The sequence below is a fragment of the Panthera leo genome, chromosome C2 (assembly GCF_018350215.1).
Source record: "Panthera leo isolate Ple1 chromosome C2, P.leo_Ple1_pat1.1, whole genome shotgun sequence".
In the NCBI taxonomy this organism is placed as follows: Eukaryota; Metazoa; Chordata; class Mammalia; order Carnivora; family Felidae; genus Panthera; species Panthera leo.
The window spans coordinates 92980281-92999882 of NC_056687.1; the positions used below are offsets into that span (position 1 = coordinate 92980281).

General features: G+C 36.4%; 1 protein-coding gene across 4 annotated transcripts in view; it reads left to right on the plus strand.

The window, feature by feature from the left end:
* The window catches only part of SPATA16 (spermatogenesis associated 16), a 242839-nt gene that overhangs the window by 19444 nt on the left and 203793 nt on the right, over window positions 1-19602 (plus strand). For all 4 annotated transcript variants that reach the window (XM_042903103.1, XM_042903104.1, XM_042903105.1 and 1 more), the window contains exon 2: window positions 4498-5128. In XM_042903103.1, coding sequence (XP_042759037.1) covers window positions 4517-5128 — 612 coding nt within the window. In that variant the 5' untranslated portion in view covers window positions 4498-4516. The remainder of the gene's footprint in view (window positions 1-4497; window positions 5129-19602) is intronic.

A 19602-nucleotide genomic window follows, 5' to 3' on the forward strand; every position in this document is an offset into this window, starting at 1 on the left:
TCTAATAGTTTTCTCTAAAAGTATTTTTATTGAAGTAATGATTAAAGTGTAACTCAGTGCCTCAGGAACACTGACTAATGTCATGTTAATCAACTTGACTACTAAAAAAAAAATGAAGAGGTTGATAGTTTAAATCTAGTTGGTACATGATTCACTTGAACTATCAAAGAAGAAAATGTACTTTATCCAGGACTGAATTTAAAATAAAAAAATTTAAAAATCTAGCAAAACATCTCAGAAACAACTTTTGCAGAGTTACAGGCCATATCCTTATAAAAATCCAATTTTGTTTCTCTTAAAATGTGTAAATTAGCCCTTGATTCACAGCATCCATATTGATCAACATCTATTGAATGCCTACTCTATGCAAAGTGCTGGACTAATGTGAAGATAAATAAAGCATATATCTGCTTTTAGGGAGCTCATTGGAAGAAATAAGTCATTCATGCATAACTGCAATGTAGGAAATAAGTGGTATAAATGTTGTAGGTATTCTGAGGAGGGAGAGATGGATAAGTTCTAGCTAGGTTTGGGCAGGTAGAATGAGGTGGGAACAGGAAGATGGAGAATTCTTAGCAGACAGACTAAAAATGGGTATCTTTTGGAAGTAACAAGTTCAGCTTGACTTGAGAGCAGTTTATAGAAGGAGTGCTAAATAAGTCTGGAAACACACATTGGGCTAGGTGGTGAAAGGCCTTGAATTCCAGATTACTTAAATGGAGTTTTATAATATTTTAAAAAAGCTATAAGTGAGCAGTTGCATAACCCTTCTGGAGACATGCAATAATTTTTGTAAAGAACAGGCTCTAAATCTGAAGCTGAAGTCACCTGATTTGTAACCAACATTGAAAAGTATTGATTGGGCTTGGCCATACTTCTTCAGCCTAGCCTGCACATTTAGGCCATTTTCAGACATTCACATATTTACTCTGGGTTTTTGAGGGGACCTGGATTATTGTTTCTTGTACAAATTTATAATAGTTGACCTTCCAGATGTTTAAAAACAAAACATCTGCCCTCATATTTATTCCTTCTGAGTGTTCTGTGGATCATGTACACTTTTTCTTCCTTTATTATTGTTTCTTGTACAAAACTGCACTGAAGACAAAAATTATGATTTCTATAAGTAGTTTAAGGACTGATGCAGAAATATTCAGATGCCTGTTTCTTAAGAGCAATCAAACCTTCCATCTTGCAATGAAAAAGGGCTTGGGAGGGAATATTGGAGTGGGCAATCTGAAGGAAAAATAGAGGAAGGGAGGGAGGGAGGAAGGTGGGGAAGAGAGAGGGAGAACAATTACCTTCTAGAAGAAATGGTCATAAAGATAAGGTTATACGGGTATAACGTATACGGGTGTCAAGAAATGTGCAATAAATGCAGAAGAGATAGGTAATGCTGCTGTAGATGCTAAAAATGTTACTAACTACAACCAAATATAGATATTATGATACATTTTAATCATTGGTTCTTGAAAATAGAGAGCTTAGAAAAGATACCTGAAAGATACCATGAAAATTTTGGAGTAGGTCACCTACCAGCAATTCCTGGTTATATTTTGCGGTCTATTGTAAGAATGAATATAAATTCTTAAAATTCAATATTTTGAGCTTTAAACAAGTTTCAACAGCTACATCTCTTTTGCTTCACAAATAGCATTAGACCAAGAAGGGAACATAAGTATAATTTCTATAGTATTCATAAGAATCCATCTGTGTGCAGAACTTAGCCACATTGTAGTTTATAAATTTTACTCAAAATTTCATACAACATTTAAAAAACTATATAATGCGGGGCGCCTGCCTGGCTCAGTCGGTTAAGCACCAACTTCAGCTCAGGTCATGATCTCGCAGTTTGTGAGACATGTCAGCTGTGCTGACAGCTCAGAGCCTGGAGCCTGCTTCAGAACTGTGTCTCCTTCTCTCTCTGACCCTCCCCCACTCACACTCTGTTTCTTTGTCTCTCAAAAATGAATAAACAAACAAGCAAGCAAACTATATAATGTATATGGGGGGTGTTGGAATTGTGCTACTTCCATTTCTGCACCTTGCTACTGAGTGAAACTTTTTAGTATAGATGTATATTTCTAGTGTTCATCTCACAAAGATCCTAATTCAAGGACTGAAGCTAACTTTTGCTCAACCCAAATCATACGTGGCACAAGAGCAAACATAAGATAGAGTGATGGCTGACACAGTTTTCCCCTCACCACTCTGACTAGCCACATCAGTGGTCCAAAAAATGTATTGGATGCCATCCATGATTCCAAGAGAAGAAAAGAAAACACAGCATTGCACAAAGTAATGCTGTGTTAATGGGGCCTATGATTCCCAGTCATGGGGATCTTCTTAAATATTGAGCATAATACAGACTGGCAAAATTTTATTTTATTTTTTAGGTGTTTTTCCCCATAGACACAACTCTAATATGTCAGTATAAATCTTTGGGGAAATATTCTAATATTAAACTTTTACAAATCAACATCCAAGATTGCTATTACTAGAATTATTGGAACTTGATCTATCCTTTGAGATAGTCTGGGCCATTACAGTAGGGTGTTTGATACGTCCATGTTTCATGTAAGCCCTTTCTGATGACACAAATGTATAATGGTAGGGGGAGAAAGGTTAACAGCTATATATACAGTTTTGCTTTGTCCTTTACTTTCCTTAAGATTTACTGGATCAGGGGCACCTGGGTGGCTCAGTTGGTTAAGCACATCTGACTTTGGCTTGGGTCAGGCTCAGGTTATGATCTCATGATTTGTGTGTTCTAGCCCTGCATCAGGCTCTGCGCTGACAGCTCTGAGCCTCTTCGGATTCTCTCTCTCTCTCTCTCTCTCTCTCTCTCTCTCTCTCTCTCTCACTCTCTCTGCCCCTCCCCTACTGGCACTCTCTCTCTCAATAAAATCATTTAAAAAAAGAATTGCCAGGTCAAATTTCAGGGTGTTTTAAAAGTTTTCTATAGGCAAACTGCTGTCTTTCAAACAAAAGAAAATAATCAACAACTTTAATAAAATTATTAAGTTTTGAGAAGCAACTCAAGACTTTATCTTCAGCCAGGTACTGTCCTTGTGGTAGATGAGAAGAAGCAAGAATGTTAGCTTTTATGTCATTGCTATCGTATTGTCATCCTCAGCCCTTCTTTCTTGTGTTTTTCTCTTCTCTTTGTGTTCTGATGGAAGTCTGCCATTAGCTATCCTCAAGAACAGCATGCTAAGAGAGGAAGAGAGTGAAGAAGGTTAAGAGTAGTGAGTGGAAGTCTTAGGGAGGAAACAGCAATCCTGGTTGTATTATACCAAGATTAAAAAAACCAATGACCAGGGCACCTGGGTGGCTCAGTTGTTCGAGTATCCAACTTTGGATCAGGTGATGATCTCATGGTCCGTGAGTTCCAGCCCCACATCGGGTTCTTTGCTGTCAGCACAGAGCCCACCTCAGATCCTCTGTCCACCCCACCCCCCGCCCCCCGTACCTCCCCCACTCGTGCTCTTTCTCTCAAAATAAATAAACATTTAAAAAAACACTAATGATCAACAGCATGACATGGATAAGCAGTGTAACCTCTCTATCCTTTAGTTTCTTTGGAAAATGTTGGTTCTTATTCCTATATACCCTACAGAGTTGTTTCTAGGACAGAAGCTGATAGGTAAAAGAGTCTCAAAAAATAGGATCCAATTATACTACATAATTATTAAGTCTGAGGACATTTTATGTTTTTAAACTAATCTAGCATCAGAGATAGTATGCCTTTGAATCTAAAGACCATTAGTTATTATATTTTTTGAACATTAATGATTTAGGAAAATGTATCATCTTAGAAGTACAGCATTGATAATATTGCTACAAAAGTATTAATACAGTAGACTCAAGATGAATATATGGCTCCACATTAATGTGAGGTTGAAGGTCATGTTCTGCTATCAAATCAGTTCTGAATAATAGTTATCTTTAAAGCTGTTTAAACCTGATATTTTCATTACTAATAGAAGAAATAAATTGAGGAAACATTGTGCTTACAACATTTTCTGAAGCTTTTCAGAGGAAGCAGCTGTGGTTTCTTTAGACTTCCAAGTCTATTATGCAGGTTAGCAGTATATTTTATAATGAATTCTAGACCACCTGCCTTTCTGAGGAAATTAATATTGAGATGGATTTTTTTAGTCTTTTTTTTGTCCTCAGTGCCTATGTATAAGGTTTTCCTATTCAGTGAGTTTAGGCACCCCATAAAAATGTTCATTCAGTGTTGTTCAGCTATAGATGATTATTTTTAAAGACATTGTCTAAATGTGTTTTCAACAAGTTCTTGGTGAGTTTTGAGATTGAAACATATTCTTCTCTAGTAAAACTCTCAGCAGATAATGTACATACAGTTTTACTTTAAGGTAGTAAATACCCATAATGAATAAAAAAGTATTTCAAATGAATTTGACTATAGTTTTAAACCATTGGAACTTCAAAACATTGTTTTAATTATTTTCCTTCTTCTCACCCTTCCAGGAGTTGCAGAGGGGAATCAATGGATTCAGGAAGCAGTAGGAATTTGGAGAATACAGTGAATAGAGACTGTCCTGATCAGCTTGTCCCAAAGATAAACACAAACAAGAAAATGTCTACCTTAGCAAGCCAGCCACGCATCCTGGAAACATCACAAGAAGTTAAGAAAAGTTGTGGAGATAAACAGGTAGAAATCACAGTCGAAAGAATAAAAATGACAAAGAGCATCAAAGAAAAACATAGCAATGATTTAGAGAAAGTGGCTTTTAAAAGAAAGGCAGAAAATGAAGAAAAGCCAGCTGGAAAGAAAGAGGCAAAGATAACGGAACTTGACAGCACATTGATCACCATGCCTCTGCCTCACATCCCCTTAAAAAATATCATGGATGTGGAGGCGAAGTTGGTCTACGTCGATGAAGAGGCTGTGAGCTATGAGTTTGTAGAGTCCTTCGTGTCTACTGGGATTCGACCATCATGCCAAGCTGCTGAAATTGTAGACCCTCTGCATGTACCTAATTTCAGCTTTCTGCCTCAGATTGACAAATGGCTTCAGTTAGCCTTAAAGGATGCCAGCTCTTGCTACAGACAAAAGAAATACGCCGTGGCAGCAGGACAGTTCAGAACAGCATTGGAGGTATGGGATTAAAGAATATATAGGTTGATTACAGGAAGCTGTGAAATGGAAAGTGTGATTACATTGAGCAGCTCTGATCATACTGTAATGAGCAGTGATCATGGAGTGAAAATATTGAATGATATCAGGATTATATGATTCCCAGTTTACATAAAGCAAATAAGATATGCCTGCAAATTATATGCCTGTGTGCACTTGACATATAGAAAGCACCCCAAAAGCAAACCTCATGATTTTTCTCTGTTAACAAACCCTGCAGTGAATGGCAACATATAAAAATGCAGTTGGTTTTGTAATTTAGAAGTATACCTATAAAAGCCATAAAGTTTTAATACAGTGGTGGTGGGTAGAATATAGATTTTCTCTCTAGAAATAGGCAGTTAATGAGTATATGAATTTTCCCTTTTGATATGTAGTCTTCATGATTAAATGTAACCATCTTTACTGTTTAGCGTGGGCTGATAATTTATGCCTGATACTTATTAAAAATAAAATAGCACCATTTTACTTTATCATCACATTTCACTTTCCTTCCCTTTCTAGTGAGCTTTATAAATAATTATTTTTCTCTCTGCAAGCAGGTAAATTGGTCAGTATTGTTTATGGCATAACGAAATAGCCCACGGACTCAAATAAAATTGGGAGTCACCACTAAAACACAAAATAGGTGGTGGGAAAAATTGTTCCGTCTTATGACTCACTGAACCTATAAAAGGACCGAAGTGTGTCGCTAAAAGTCCTACTAGCCTGACAATATTGGCATATTTCATTAATTACAAAAAAAATGTTAATGCATTCTATATGTGCTTGGTGGCCACTGGAGATATAAAAAAATGAGCTAGAACATGTTTCTTTCTCTCTAACAGTCTGGTGAGGGTGACAAACCAGTAAACCAGTTAAAAAGAGATAGGATAAAGGGGCAATGGATCTACCATAGGACAGGAGGCATGAGCAGAAGTTAGTATGACATGTTTGTGATAGAGATTTAAAGAGTCAAGTATTATTTACACTGTTATTTGCAGGTTAAAATGACTACATTTACAATGAATTATTAATGGATAATACCAGACAATGGTTCCCCTAAATATTTAAAAAGAAACTTTAAGCACAGAAAAGGAGGCCCAAAGAGATATGAAATGATGAGGTAGTGTAAAAATAGACGCATCTATAAATATTTCTGTCTTCACAAAGGGTCATCTACACAAAGAAGGGAAGAATAATGCATTACGTAAACTTGTGCACTATAGAAAAAGTGCCACAAATCACTGAGAGTCCTATGCTGTACTTTTGAGCTAAACACCAGAGCTTCTGGCTGAGGAAAGGATCCTGAAGAAAGGCTCAAGAAGAACCCTGAGATCTTCCACTTAGGGCCATTTTCAGCAAAAATTGTTTTTTGAGGGTGGGGGAAGCAGAGTTAAAGGTAAAATTTTGAAGATGAAGAAAAATAATCATGTTGGAAATGAAAAAAAGCATAAAATAAGAAAGGATATAAACTTCAAATTAAGTCTAGATAGAAGCAAAAGGTATTTGCCCTAACTGGAAGAAAATATCTGGTTTTTCCATAACCCAATCAATGTTCAAAATTATAAAATTTGAATCGGGTTTTAATGACCCCAAGATATAATTGTTCTAGAAAATGCTTTTGTTCTGACTCTCTCTTATGCACAATCTCTCTCTGTCTGTCTCTCTCTGTCTGTCTCTTTCCCTGTCTGCCTCCCTCTCTCCCCCCACCTCTCTCCACCCCCCTCCCCACAAAGGTTTTTAGGAAAGTGTTGGATGCTGACACTAATTACTGGTAATTAACAAAGGTAATTATTTTGAGACCAAAACTTAGCTTAGACATCTGGCCTAGCTTTTGTCTAATTATCTTGGGAGTTAACTTTGAAATTTTACCTAGAATGTCTCTTAATAAACCAAAACTTCTGGGAATAGAAAAGATTTTTAACCTCGTTAATCCTTTCTTCTCCTAAATTTAACTTCTTCAAAACTGACTGTTCTTAGGTATTATTTAATGCATCTCTTCCTTTTCATTATGTCCTAACATGGCTTTGAGTAGGGCAAGATGGATGACAGAGACCAAGACTTAAAGATAAGGATCACACCTGAAAGATATATGTACCAGCAAATATTTGAGTGTACATCAGCTAGGATTAGGTTTGTCTCTAAGTGATAGAAAACCCTAAACAACAGTGTCTAAAGCAAGAGGGTTTATTTTTATTTTTTAACATAAATGTGCATAGTCAAACGCTGGTATGGTATGATCATTAGAGTACCACATTCTGTTTTGTTCCTCTAGATGTGCTTTGACCTCATGGTCTAAAATGGCAGCTCCTGTTGGTGACATCATATGCATCTAGCCAGCCAGAAGGGAGATAAAGGAAGGAGAGAGATACACCGTGTCCCTATACACCAGGTCCCCATGAGCACAATTCACAGAAGTTGCACACACCATTTCCATTTTTTCCCCCATTGATTCAAATTTAGTCATGTGGCCACACAAACCTACAAGGGAGGCTGAAAAATCTGGTCTTTATTCTGTATGGCACTAACATTCAGGGGTTCTGTTACGGAGGAGGAAGAGAATGGGAAGGCAACTTTCCCATCTAGTGCTAAATCTTGGGAGGCATTTTGAGGGATACAGAATGCTTGCCAAATGGGTGATACAAAGTCAACTGTAGGAGTATACAGAAGGCTGGTTGTGGTTAAAGACTGAACCACAGAAAAGAAACAAAAATAAAAAATGGGGAAAGGTTCTGGAGATTTGTGAATATTTATTGACATGATAATTCTCAAGGCCTCTAATAACCCCATTAGGAATATTCTATTTATGTTAGTTTCCTTATACTCTTGCAAAGCATTAGCTCCTTTTGTTTTCATAACATGGTCACCCACTAGATAGATAAATTTTCTGGTAATGTTTTAGAATGATTAAGATAAAATGGTAAACAGTGATTCAGAAGACAATAATTTAGCTTCCAAAAAGCAGTCAACTTTAATCTTTTAGGATTGCAGAACACAGAAAGCATTTATTTAAATGTGATTGATGAAATAATTTATTTTTATGCTTTATTTTCACTATATAAAGTTGAACCAGTTATGTAGGTGAGATTAGTGCTTAGCTCTGTGACCAACTCATTCATATTTGTTAAGTTTTATTAAGATCAGTCATTATTTGCTCTTGTGTTTATATTCACATCAGAAGACATACTAATAGGGCAAAAGGTAGAAGCTGAAGATAAAAACACATTCATATTAAATCACATTTGTATGCCTAGATCCTATTCCCTGTAATTTTTAAAGGACAACTATTAATTTTTTGGGTTTTTTTGTAAGTAATCAAAGACTTGATGATAAAGAGCACAGGAAATCATTTTGATAAAACACAAATCTTTGCTTTGTAGGCAGATTACTTAGAGGGTAAAGGAGGAAGACCTTTCACAATCTTTCATGAGGGCAGACCAATAGTCCAAGAAAACTTTGTCCTTCTGGCAGATGAAAGAGTATTAAGTTCTAGTTTTTCTTAAGGATAAGTACATTAATCATATCAAAGCTTATTTGAAAAAAACCTTACAATAACTTTATTTAATTTTATCCAGCTTGATCACGCATAAAATTATTTTCCCAAGTTTCCTTCTTTGTACTTCTTCTACAACTTTTTTAGATTTAGATTTTTCCCATTTTTTTTCTCTTTTCTACCTCTCTTTAGGATAAAATTCCCCTTTTTCCTCAACAAAATCCATCTCCATTCTTTGTGCCTTCTTTTACTTTACACATCTTACTTTACTTGCATACAGGATATTTCCCATATTATTTCTAGTAGTTTTAATTATATATTAGAATTTTTCATTCTTTTTATAACTTTAATTTTTAGTAAAAACCAAGTAAACAATTGTGAGAAATAAGCCCACCAACCCAATCAAAAGAGGGATGCAGAGACTTGGAGCATGTGAAGCAAGGCTTTAATCAACATTCTTGCAAGAGTGGGTGTCTGATGGACAGGCACACACTGGGCAGTTTCAGCAGGCAATTTATCTCCTAGCATGCATGCAAGTCCCTACCCTGATTCCTCATTGGCTGAGTACTGCAGAGGTTACGGCCTTACCTGGAAGTTGCCTATGCCCATGTAAGGCAAAAAGTGCATTCCTTGAGGTGTCACAGAGACTTCTGTTCTTTGGTGCATGCACACTGCAAAGCTCCCGGAATGGAGAGGGGAAGAAGAACCAGGAAGTGAAGTGTCTAAGGGTTTGGGACTCCATTGTTGGGGGGGGTGGGGTTGTTGTTCATAAATATTTCCAATAGGTTGTAAACCTATAAACTGTTAATCTAGTTAACCTGTTAACTAGACAGCACAGCTTTTATTTGATATTTCTGAAAATGAATCATCTCACTTCTCACATAATTGTGAACTATTACATTGACATTCTTCAGATTGGCAAATTTACATTTTATGATTCTTAGAGACATATGCTTCCTAAGAGTACAATTTTTTCAATGTGACATAAAATATATTTACTGAGAGATCCAAATATCTTCAGTTCCTTTGTAAAAAAGGAAACCAAGAGAGGATAAACCTATGTTCAGTAATTAATGTTTCTGTTTTATCTTCTTTGGAAATGATCTGGATATTTAATGAATTTAACTTACCTCATCATTGAACTTAGCAAAACTTTCAGGTTTCAGGTTACTACAAAGATTTGGGGAAACTATTTGAAAAGTTTACCTAAAAACTTTTTATCCTACTTACGTGTATTCTAATTTACTCGTTCTTAACCATTATGTTTAGATTACCCACAAAAACTTTCTGAGACATTAGACAAAGTAAGTCATCCTGAGTTATTCTTTTGACCAACAAATTTCAATAGAGGTAACAAGAACTTATTTGATGAGTAAACCCAGGCGGAATAAAAGTTTTATATTTAATGCTGATAACTCTAAAGACACGCCTTAAACTAGGTTTTATTTACTAAAGATTAATCCTAGATCATGTGAAATTAAAAATCATTTGGATTAATTTTTGTATTTCTGAGAGTTTTAGAACACACAATCTTTATAAGCACTTGCCTTCAAACCGACTAAATAGAGCTTTTACAAATTGATTTTGGCAATACCATCCAGGAGTAGAAAAATATCACATATCTATACACATATGTAGACACATACAAACATACAGACACAAACAGAGATGTTGCAGTTTCATTTAAAAATTTTAGCCATAAAACAGGCACAATAATGTAAAATTCATTAGTTATAAAAGAACATTTGGAATAAATTAAGTTTATCTGCTCAGATGACTAAAACTTCTTCTACTGGTATTTGTGGAGAAGACACTTAGGATTCGTATTTGCCCTTGACGAGTAAACTCACAGAAGCTGTGGAGAAGCTTTTTTCTTTTGAAAAAAAGAAAGAAACTCTTCCCCTCCCCCTTATTTTTTTTCCTTCATTAAAAGTTACCTCCCTCAAGTTTCTACTTTAAGGAGATGGCCTAGATAAGAGTTTATATCTCAAAGGCACAGAGAAAAATGTAAGTTCCTCCAAGAAGGACTTTGGTTTCCTCACAGAGAAAAATGTAAGTTCCTCCAAGAAGGACTTTGGTTTCCTAAGGCCAATATTTACAAGTCTATTGAGATAAATAGGGGAGATTTTAGGATTGGTTAAAAAGGGATAGATGAACCCTGAGCTGCCTCTAGAGCTGCATTTTTATTTTTGCAAAGATATGTAAGATAAGGACAGTTGTTCTCAATCCCTCAAAGAATTGGCTCACAGCCTAAATGACACCAAGAGTTGATCCACCAATGTAAGTATATTATCTTTTTTAGTAAATTCTTTTTCAAAGCTCTCTTTTTTTCTATCTCACTGGGTATATAGCTTGAGGGAGGAGGCCTTAAAAAAAATTTCTTATCAGGCTCTGCAACTGGGCCAATTTTTTACCATGAAGCTACTTTGTAGCTGTTAGCCAAGACAAATAGTAAATATTTCTGACAGGACTGAACAACCCCTTGGCCTTAAGAGGTGTCCTCAGAGAAGGTGCAAAAGATATTTTTATTTCCTCTCTCTACCCAGTACTACAGATAGAGAGCTGGGAAAGCTGAATCTAGTAAGAATTCTCACCCTTTGCTGGCTTCTGCCTGCCAGTTTTTCCAGGATCCCATCTGCAGATTCTGACTGAGGTTTAAAATGGAGAGTGTAGCTCTGATATTTACTAGGATTTGGCAAGGCTTTCATTAAATTTATTTTTAGTTTCCTTTAGCTGTTTAACGGAATAACGTAGCAGTTTACCAGAAGATCAGTGAGTCCCATTAATTTGGGGAGGAGCCCTACTTTGAAGGTAGATATGGGAGCATTTGAGTTGCTATTAAAGAATTTGGATAGGGCCTTTGAGGACAACCTCTTTTCCAGCATCTGGGTAATTACAACCAAGATATCAATTTCTGGGTCTGATAGATCCTTAGGAGGGTATAATGGGGGAGGCCTAAGTGTTATTTGAGATATCTTTTGTATCTTTAATTTTTCATTAGCCTTTTGCAACAAAACTTTCAATGACTTACTTTGGAGTCTTGAAGCCTCTACATAACAGTTAAGATAGGTATCCTATTCTGTTTATTTGATTTGGGAGGCCTGACTTTTAAGAGTACTTCTTAAATAATCTTATCGAAATAAGACCATAATGGCCATTGTAATTCTAGGTTGTTTTTAGTAAGACTGCAATTTTTCTAGATGTTTATAGCTGATGGGACCATAGTTCTTAGACATAAGAACTGGCGTAACAGAAGATGGCGCACTTAACTTTTTGGAATATAAGGATACAATTTTTATCATTCATTCATTCATTCATTCATTCATTTTACTTAGCCTTTGGGTCTGTCAGAGCCAAATTAATACCTGAAAAGGATGTGCCACTAGGTTAAGAACCGTGTGATGTTTTATAGCGTGCCTCATTGCACGCAAATGTTCTTGAGCTTGACAGATGACCCTAGTGTCAGTCTAACCCATTCTGGATAACCAACATGGGAGTCTTTGAGTTACATAATGAGTGCTCTAACAGCCTTAAGTGCTTGACTCTTGCCCACCAATTTGTGGCTTTTTTGTTTTCTGAGATTCCCATTAGCAGTTAGCCTTTACCTCATGTGCACGTTAACATAGTGGCAATAACTAACAAACTGGGGACTGGGGAAATGATCGAACCTGCAGACTTCAACAAATGGGGACTATGGACTAGGGGTTCCACATGAATGGGGAACTGCAAACTGCCACTAACAGTTCCCATGTGGATCTTGAGATAAGATCAAGGGCTGGGGGGTTAGATGTTACTACAGAGTGACCAAGAGAAGACTCTGCATGCACTAACAGCAATTCCCACCATGGAACCTGAGAATAGTGAGAGGATTGGGCCAACAGACCCAAAGAACAGGGGCTGTGGTCTGATTCCAAATAAATGGAGTACTGCAGCTGCCACCAGCAGTTCCTAACGTGAAATCTGAGGAAGGATTCCAAACAAATGGGAAACTACAGACTAAACCGTCAGCAGTTTCCAACATGGAATCTGGAGACAGAAACAAGGGCTGGGGTTTTTTACTCAAAGCAGACTGAAAAGCCAATTAGATCTGGAGAGCTCAGAACCAACAAGAACTTACCCATGGCCCTCAGAAATAGTGAGAAAGACATTGGACTCAAAAAATGCTTGCAGGGTATCAATCCAGTGTTTCTCATTGTCCCAGAAGCTGTTGGAAGTCTTCCTTAATCTTGCTGCTGCCACCAAATCCGTTAAAACAAAAATTCAAGTGAGTAAATTTAAAGATCTAATTGTCTTTATTCAACCGTTCATGAATCTGGCACCATGCTCTCTAGCAATAGAAAGGAACTCTGAAGGGTTGTATAAAATGGAAGATTAAAAAAAAAATAATATTTTATTTTATTTTAAGAGAGAGAGAGAGTAAGCAGGAGAGAGGGAGAGAGAGAGAGGGGGAGATACAGAATCTAAAGCAGGCTCCAGGCTCTGAGCTGTTAGCACAGAGCCCCATGCAGGGCTAGAACTCACAAACTGCAAGATCATGACTGGAGTCTCAGTCAGACACTTAACCAACTGAGCCACACAGGTGCCCCTAAAATGGAAGATTTTAAAAGGCATAAAAGGGACAGGAAACAAATTATTAATAAAGAATGCATTGTTTCAGTCAAGGTTGCCTTTAGGCAATAGAAAGGTTCATCGAGTGGATTGTCCAAATAGTGCTGACCAGCTAATTCCATGTTGACTGGTTAAAGGTTATATTCCTGGAAAACTGAACCTGCAATTTATTAGGTTAGGTATTAAGTCTATTTGCTGACATGGAGCTTAGCACAACTGATTCCATTTGGAGCTTGTTACCTCTTTTTTTTAAAACAGATGTTAAACTGTTAAAACTTGCTCAAGGGACAATAGCCAGAAGTGGTAGAATGGGAAGCTGAACCAGGGTGCTCTGGTTCCCCAATTAACCACTGTACCTTTGCTACTGTAAGTGTGAGTTTGTTGGAAATACAGAATTTTGGATTGCATCAGACCTACAGAATCAGGATCCCAAGTGATCTTTGCACACACTGGAGTTTGAGGAACATTGCACTCTGGTATGTCCACATTAACAGATTTGTTTGGTTCTTAACTTAAAATGCTCTATGCCCTCACTAATTTCGTAAGAAAGAATTTCCTTTTAAGCAGTTTTTTCTATAATAGTGAGCTAGAAAATTTGGATTCCAGGTTGAGTTGGATTTCAAGGACCTGTAAAATTTTTTCAAAAACTGAAAAAGTTAGTGGTGGAAAAGAGAACATTACAAAAGTTACAATCTATTATCATCATTATTTTATAAAAATATGGAACAGTTTAATGCCAAAGAGATAGAAAATAGAAAGGGCACACTCTCAGAATGAAGGATATTTTAAAAATAAGTTAAATGTTAATTTTATGAAAAGTTGACTAAATTGTATTTTTTATTTCCCCTTGGGTCAATAAAGCATTGGTCTGAGAACCAGCTTTTGGGAATCAGTGTTCTAGAACACATTCCCTTTATGGTAAATGGTAGGTATCCTGGATGATTGAACCTGCACCAGGGCCTTCTTATGCGATTACTTCCAGGGTAATGGAATTTGGTATGAGGCAGGTCCATTTTGGAGCCCATCCAAGGGGGTTTATTTAATGAAGTAGCAAAGATATCTCATTATAGGGCAGCCTCACCTATAATTGCTCTGCTGAGAATAATTCTGCTGCAGATCTCTAGGGCATGAAAATGTGGACATCCCAGAAAGCTTAATTTAAATCGATTCTAACACATAGTTCTTAGTGCAATATAATCAAGAAATGGAGAGTTCACCAAATTCTGAGTGCTTGTGCTATCTTTTTAAAGATATGTGCATTTGCATATGGATCCAGTTTGCATTTCTTAACTCCTACTGGGATCCAGACCCTTTTATTCAGAAAAGCATCACAATAACCCTTAAAGACATATTATCAACTTCATTTTACATATAAAGAAACTGACACTCTAAAAAGTTAGGAGAAAAAAAAAAAACTTAAAATGCCACAGCTAGTTTCTGGCAAGGCTGAGATTGAATTTAGGTGCCCTGATTTCATGTCTGGAATTCTTTACACTATTGCTTTTCACTTTAGAGTATATAAAAATTGTATAGGAATATTATAAAAAATGTAGATTCTTACACATTCCCACATATGGTGGGACACAAGATGCCTTATTTCAAATAAGCTCCCAAACTGCTGGTCTAGGGACCCCTCTAAGTAGCAAGGATTTATGCCCCACAACATTCACAAGTGCCTGCCACTGTTCCTCTAGCAAGTTAGTGGCATGCACTTCTGTATATCTAGCTGGCATAGCCATTGGTGGCCATGTGGGTCCAGAGCTGTGATGGACAGAACACTGAATTTGGAGTCAGATTATCTGTGATGCTGTTTCTGGTTTGTAATTACTGTGTGACTTTGAGTAACATCCTTAACTCCTTAGAATGCTGTTTAGTAGGAATGATAACAACTAATGCCCAGCTACAAAGTGCTATCATGTCGGATTGCTTGTTGAAAATGTGATGAACTCGAAATTCATGTACAAGTTGTCTTTGTACTTCTCAAGTACCTCATTTCCCTGAACAGTATGTGTATGTAACTTAAAACTTTAGTACCCCAAAGGATTCTTTCTATTTTAGTTTTTATCATCATTGTTTTAATGCATATACTCTTTTCCCTTTAACATTAAAAATTTACAGTCTTCTTTTAAGAATATTTGAAATTCAATCAAAGCTAGGTGCCAAAATAGTGTATGTTTTCTACTCTGTTCCACATTTTAGAACCAGTGATCTAAATCAAACATGATTTTGAACTATTTAACTGCATTCTGCAAAAATATAAGCTTTCACTTAAATGCACAAATTGTTATGCTGGAAATATTTCATTTTTCTTAGGAATAAATTGACTTGAAATTTTATATTCAGGATTAAACATTTCAGTTTTTTAACTTGATTGTTGCCATCTTTGTTCTATTCAGGAACACCATAACTAATAAGATATTTTTTATATGCTAACAATTTACATAGCAGGAAAACACAAAATAAATGCTCTTAACCTCAAAAATAAAAGAATAAAATTAGATATATACCTATAGTGAAACACTAGTTAAATAAGACATATCTCTAGAAAAGCAGGATTTGCCATTATAAGAAAATAATACCACTAACATTTAATAGCTGTTTCAGTCTATCATAGTCCTAGGTGCAGGGGATACAAATGCAAGTTAAAGTTCCTGCCCTCAAGAAGACAGAATAGGGACTTGCTGCCTACCTTACAAGACTTCATTTGCATTTTCAGATTATGTATTTTTTTATTTTTAATTTAGTGTGTTATTGTTTATATCTTAAGATATTTTTTTTTTGAAATGTGTCTTTGAAGTGGACATTTAGAAGGACTTCCTACATATTTCAGTGTAATTTAATTAACTTCAGTGGTCATCAGTCCCACCCTAGGGGAATCAGAAAGATTAAAAGATTTAAGCTACAAAGGGAGGTTGATGATTGGTTAAAGGAGCACAATGTATTTCAGACTGAGTATTATTAAAATATATGAAAGTGGGGAAAATGTCTAAGGTCATTCCTCAATTCAATGAACCCCTGTTACTATCAAGCCTTTTGATGTGGATGGCTCTGCATACCTGAGTCATGTGACTCCTGCTGAGCCCGCCTTTCCTTTACCACATAACAGCAGCCATGGACACAGCAAGGAGAGGAGCAACCATTCTCACCTGCACACCGCACTCATAACTTGTGGGGAGAATCAAAAGGAGAGGAAGAGTGAGAAAAGGGACCAGTGAGGTTCACAGGGCAGGCATTTGCTATCTCAGAGAGAACTGAGTTTTTCCATAGTGGTAGAACATGGGGGGAGGGATGAGAAGGAGCATGTTCAATAAAGAAGACTATACTATCATTTATATCACTTTACAAATGAAAGAGGAATCACATCCCATATAAAAATATTATGAACCTTGTAGATTCTTGACATAAGTACAACTTTATTAGGGAAGCTATTAAATACATACATATAGATAGATAGATAGATAGATAGATAGATAGATAGATGCTTAACCCCACCTTCAGAGAGTCTGATAGAATTGTGGGGTTCAGATAATGACCATGCCTGGGACATTGGTATTTTTAAGTTCACAAGTGATTTTATTGAGCAAATAATAGCTGAGAACTACTGAGAACTTTCTTCCCCTTTAAAATCACCTACAATAGGAGTTAACCCGTGTGTGTGTGTGTGTGTGTGTGTGTGTCTGTGTGTGTGTGTGTTTTAAGGAAATTAAGAGAGGTACTATCTAAACATTTGAAAGCTATTAAAAAGCATCAAGAAACTTTTAAATATCATTGTCATGAAAATTTATTCCTTAGAAATCTACACTTAAATAATCTTCTATTTACTTAAAAAGCAAATTCACTTCATGAACATTTTCCTGTTAATACTAAGAAATACATTGATACTAAACTCCAGTCAGTGGTTAGTTAGTTTGCGTCTCTGAAATACTAAATTTATCCCCTCAGTGATGACCTCATGAAAAGCAATTTATTAATCCATGAGAAGCTGAGGGAGATCTTTCCAGGAACAGGATCATTTCCATAGTTTACAAGTGTTTGTTTTGGATTTGAATCAAATGATAGTAAATGTCAATGTAGTTTTTAAATATAGTTAACATTGTTTACATTGTGTGACTCAAAACCCAACCAACTCAATCACAGAAATTTTATACAAACTAAATTGTGTTTCAATTGGATGATTCCATGTTGAGGTTTATACACACACACAAAGATGATTCTTATCCAAATATTAGATAATGTTGCCCAACATTTTTCCCACTACCCAACTTTCCAAATTTATTGCAAGGCTTCCAAAGCAAAATAAAGTTAAAAACGGCAATCCTCTGTCTTTTTTCTCCATGCCTTTCCAGCCATCATACACAATACATTGTGATGTTCACACGGATCCTGCAGGTGCCCAGTAGATGAGATCCACTTGAATTTGTTCACAGAAATGTATTGTAGAGTAAGTTTGTAGCTACTCTTTTGATTCAGATTATGTAAAAGAAGGGCAGGGGAAAATTTTTATTTCAACATCTACTTATTTGCTTAACTCCTCTGTTGCCTTATTTGACATTCAAGAAAATAGGGAAGACTTTGTTTCCACCTGGGAGATGATCCTGTTCCTAACAGAGAATAGGATATATAGTTAGGCAGGAGGTAATAAAAAAAGGAAAATAGTTTTTTTGTACTGTCTCAGTGTGGTTTCCTTATTTTGTACCTAGAACATTGGATTCATACATTCCTGAATGCCACTGCCAAAGTATATTTTATTTCCAGAAATAAACAATTTCTGGAGTACTTGTTTTGGTCAATGATGATGATGATGATGATGATGATGATGATGATGATGATGATACCAATCTATGAATAAGAAATTATTGACTTTGTGGGGTAATTTATACCAAGAAATCAAACACAAATTATTAGGTGATCACTTTCTCACTACCTCTTATTGTAGACTTTTAGTTGTCACAAACCAAGTATTGCTTTTAGAGGAAAGCAGCTAGGCAGATGAGGATATGAAAGAACCAGAAAGAGAAAACTCCAGGGTAGGTAAAACAGGAAGAAGTTGAGGGCTGCCAGGGTAGAAAGTGCAGGGCAGAATGGGGAGAGATGAAGCTAGAAGAGCTGACAGCTTGCCAGGGGGCCATGCATGCCTTATCAAGATATTGGACATTATCCAGCAGATGACAGGAGGCCTTCTAAAAGGATTAATATAGAGAATGATGGAGTCAGATTTTTGTTCTTGCTATATCAGTCTAATGTATATAGAGAGCAAAAATAGTGCTTAATCTCTGGGTTATAATCTAGTACTGGGTTGTGAAATTAATTTAATGATTTGTGACCAGCATTGTGTTTGATAGAAACAGAATGAAATGGAACGGAATGGGAATATAGTATAATAGGAACTATTAGAGTTCATAGAGTATTGGAAGGTAAGTCTTTATGTTGTGAAATTTTGGTTTCTGTTATATATCTAGGTATATCTATACCTATAAATAAAAATATAGATAGGAAGAAGAGAGAAAAAAGAAAGAAATTGTGTGTGCTCTCTAGCTGTATGTGTTGGAGGGAAGGAGGGAGGGAAGGTGTCCTGGGTGTGATGTAACATACACTTCTTACCATGGAATTTGGTCAAAAATAATTGAAAACCACTGGTTTAGAGGAAGACTTGAGAGGGAAAAGACTGGAGGCTATTTGGAGGCTATACCTGCAATAATTTAGGTGAGAAAAGTAAAAGTCAGAATTGGATGAGCAATAGTAAGTACAAAGAAGAGAAACCAAAGTAGAGGGAGGGAGGGAGGAAGGAAGGAAGGAAGGAAGGAAGGATAATTTTTACCCATTGCTGGCAGGTGAGAAACAAGCATTTTCTAAGGATCAAAGTGCCACCAACTCAGGAACATGAGCACATTTAAGGGTAAATGAATTAATGAAATTTTGGACATGTTTTGTTTAAGCCAAGTGGCAAAGCAGCACACTTGTTAGATAGAGGCATGTAGAAAGCATAGAGGAGAGTTTATAACCAAAGATAGACACTGAGGAATCATCCATACCTGATACTCCCTGAAGTGTAGAAAGAAAGAAGGATGAGGGGTGCCTGGCTGCCTCAGTCAGTAGAGCATGCTGACTCTTGGTCTCAGGGCTGTGAGTTCAAGCCCCATGTTAGATTTAAAGTGGGAAGGGAAAGGAAGGGAAGGGAAGGGAAGGGAAGGGAAGGGAAGGGAAGGGAAGGGAAGGGAAGGGAAGGGAAAGAGAGATGAAAAAAGAATGTGAGCAATTAATAAAAAACTATCATATTAAGAAATGATGAGACCAATTAATAGGGAACTCTAAGAAGTAACTCCTCATGGACTGGAGGATTCAAGAAAATAGC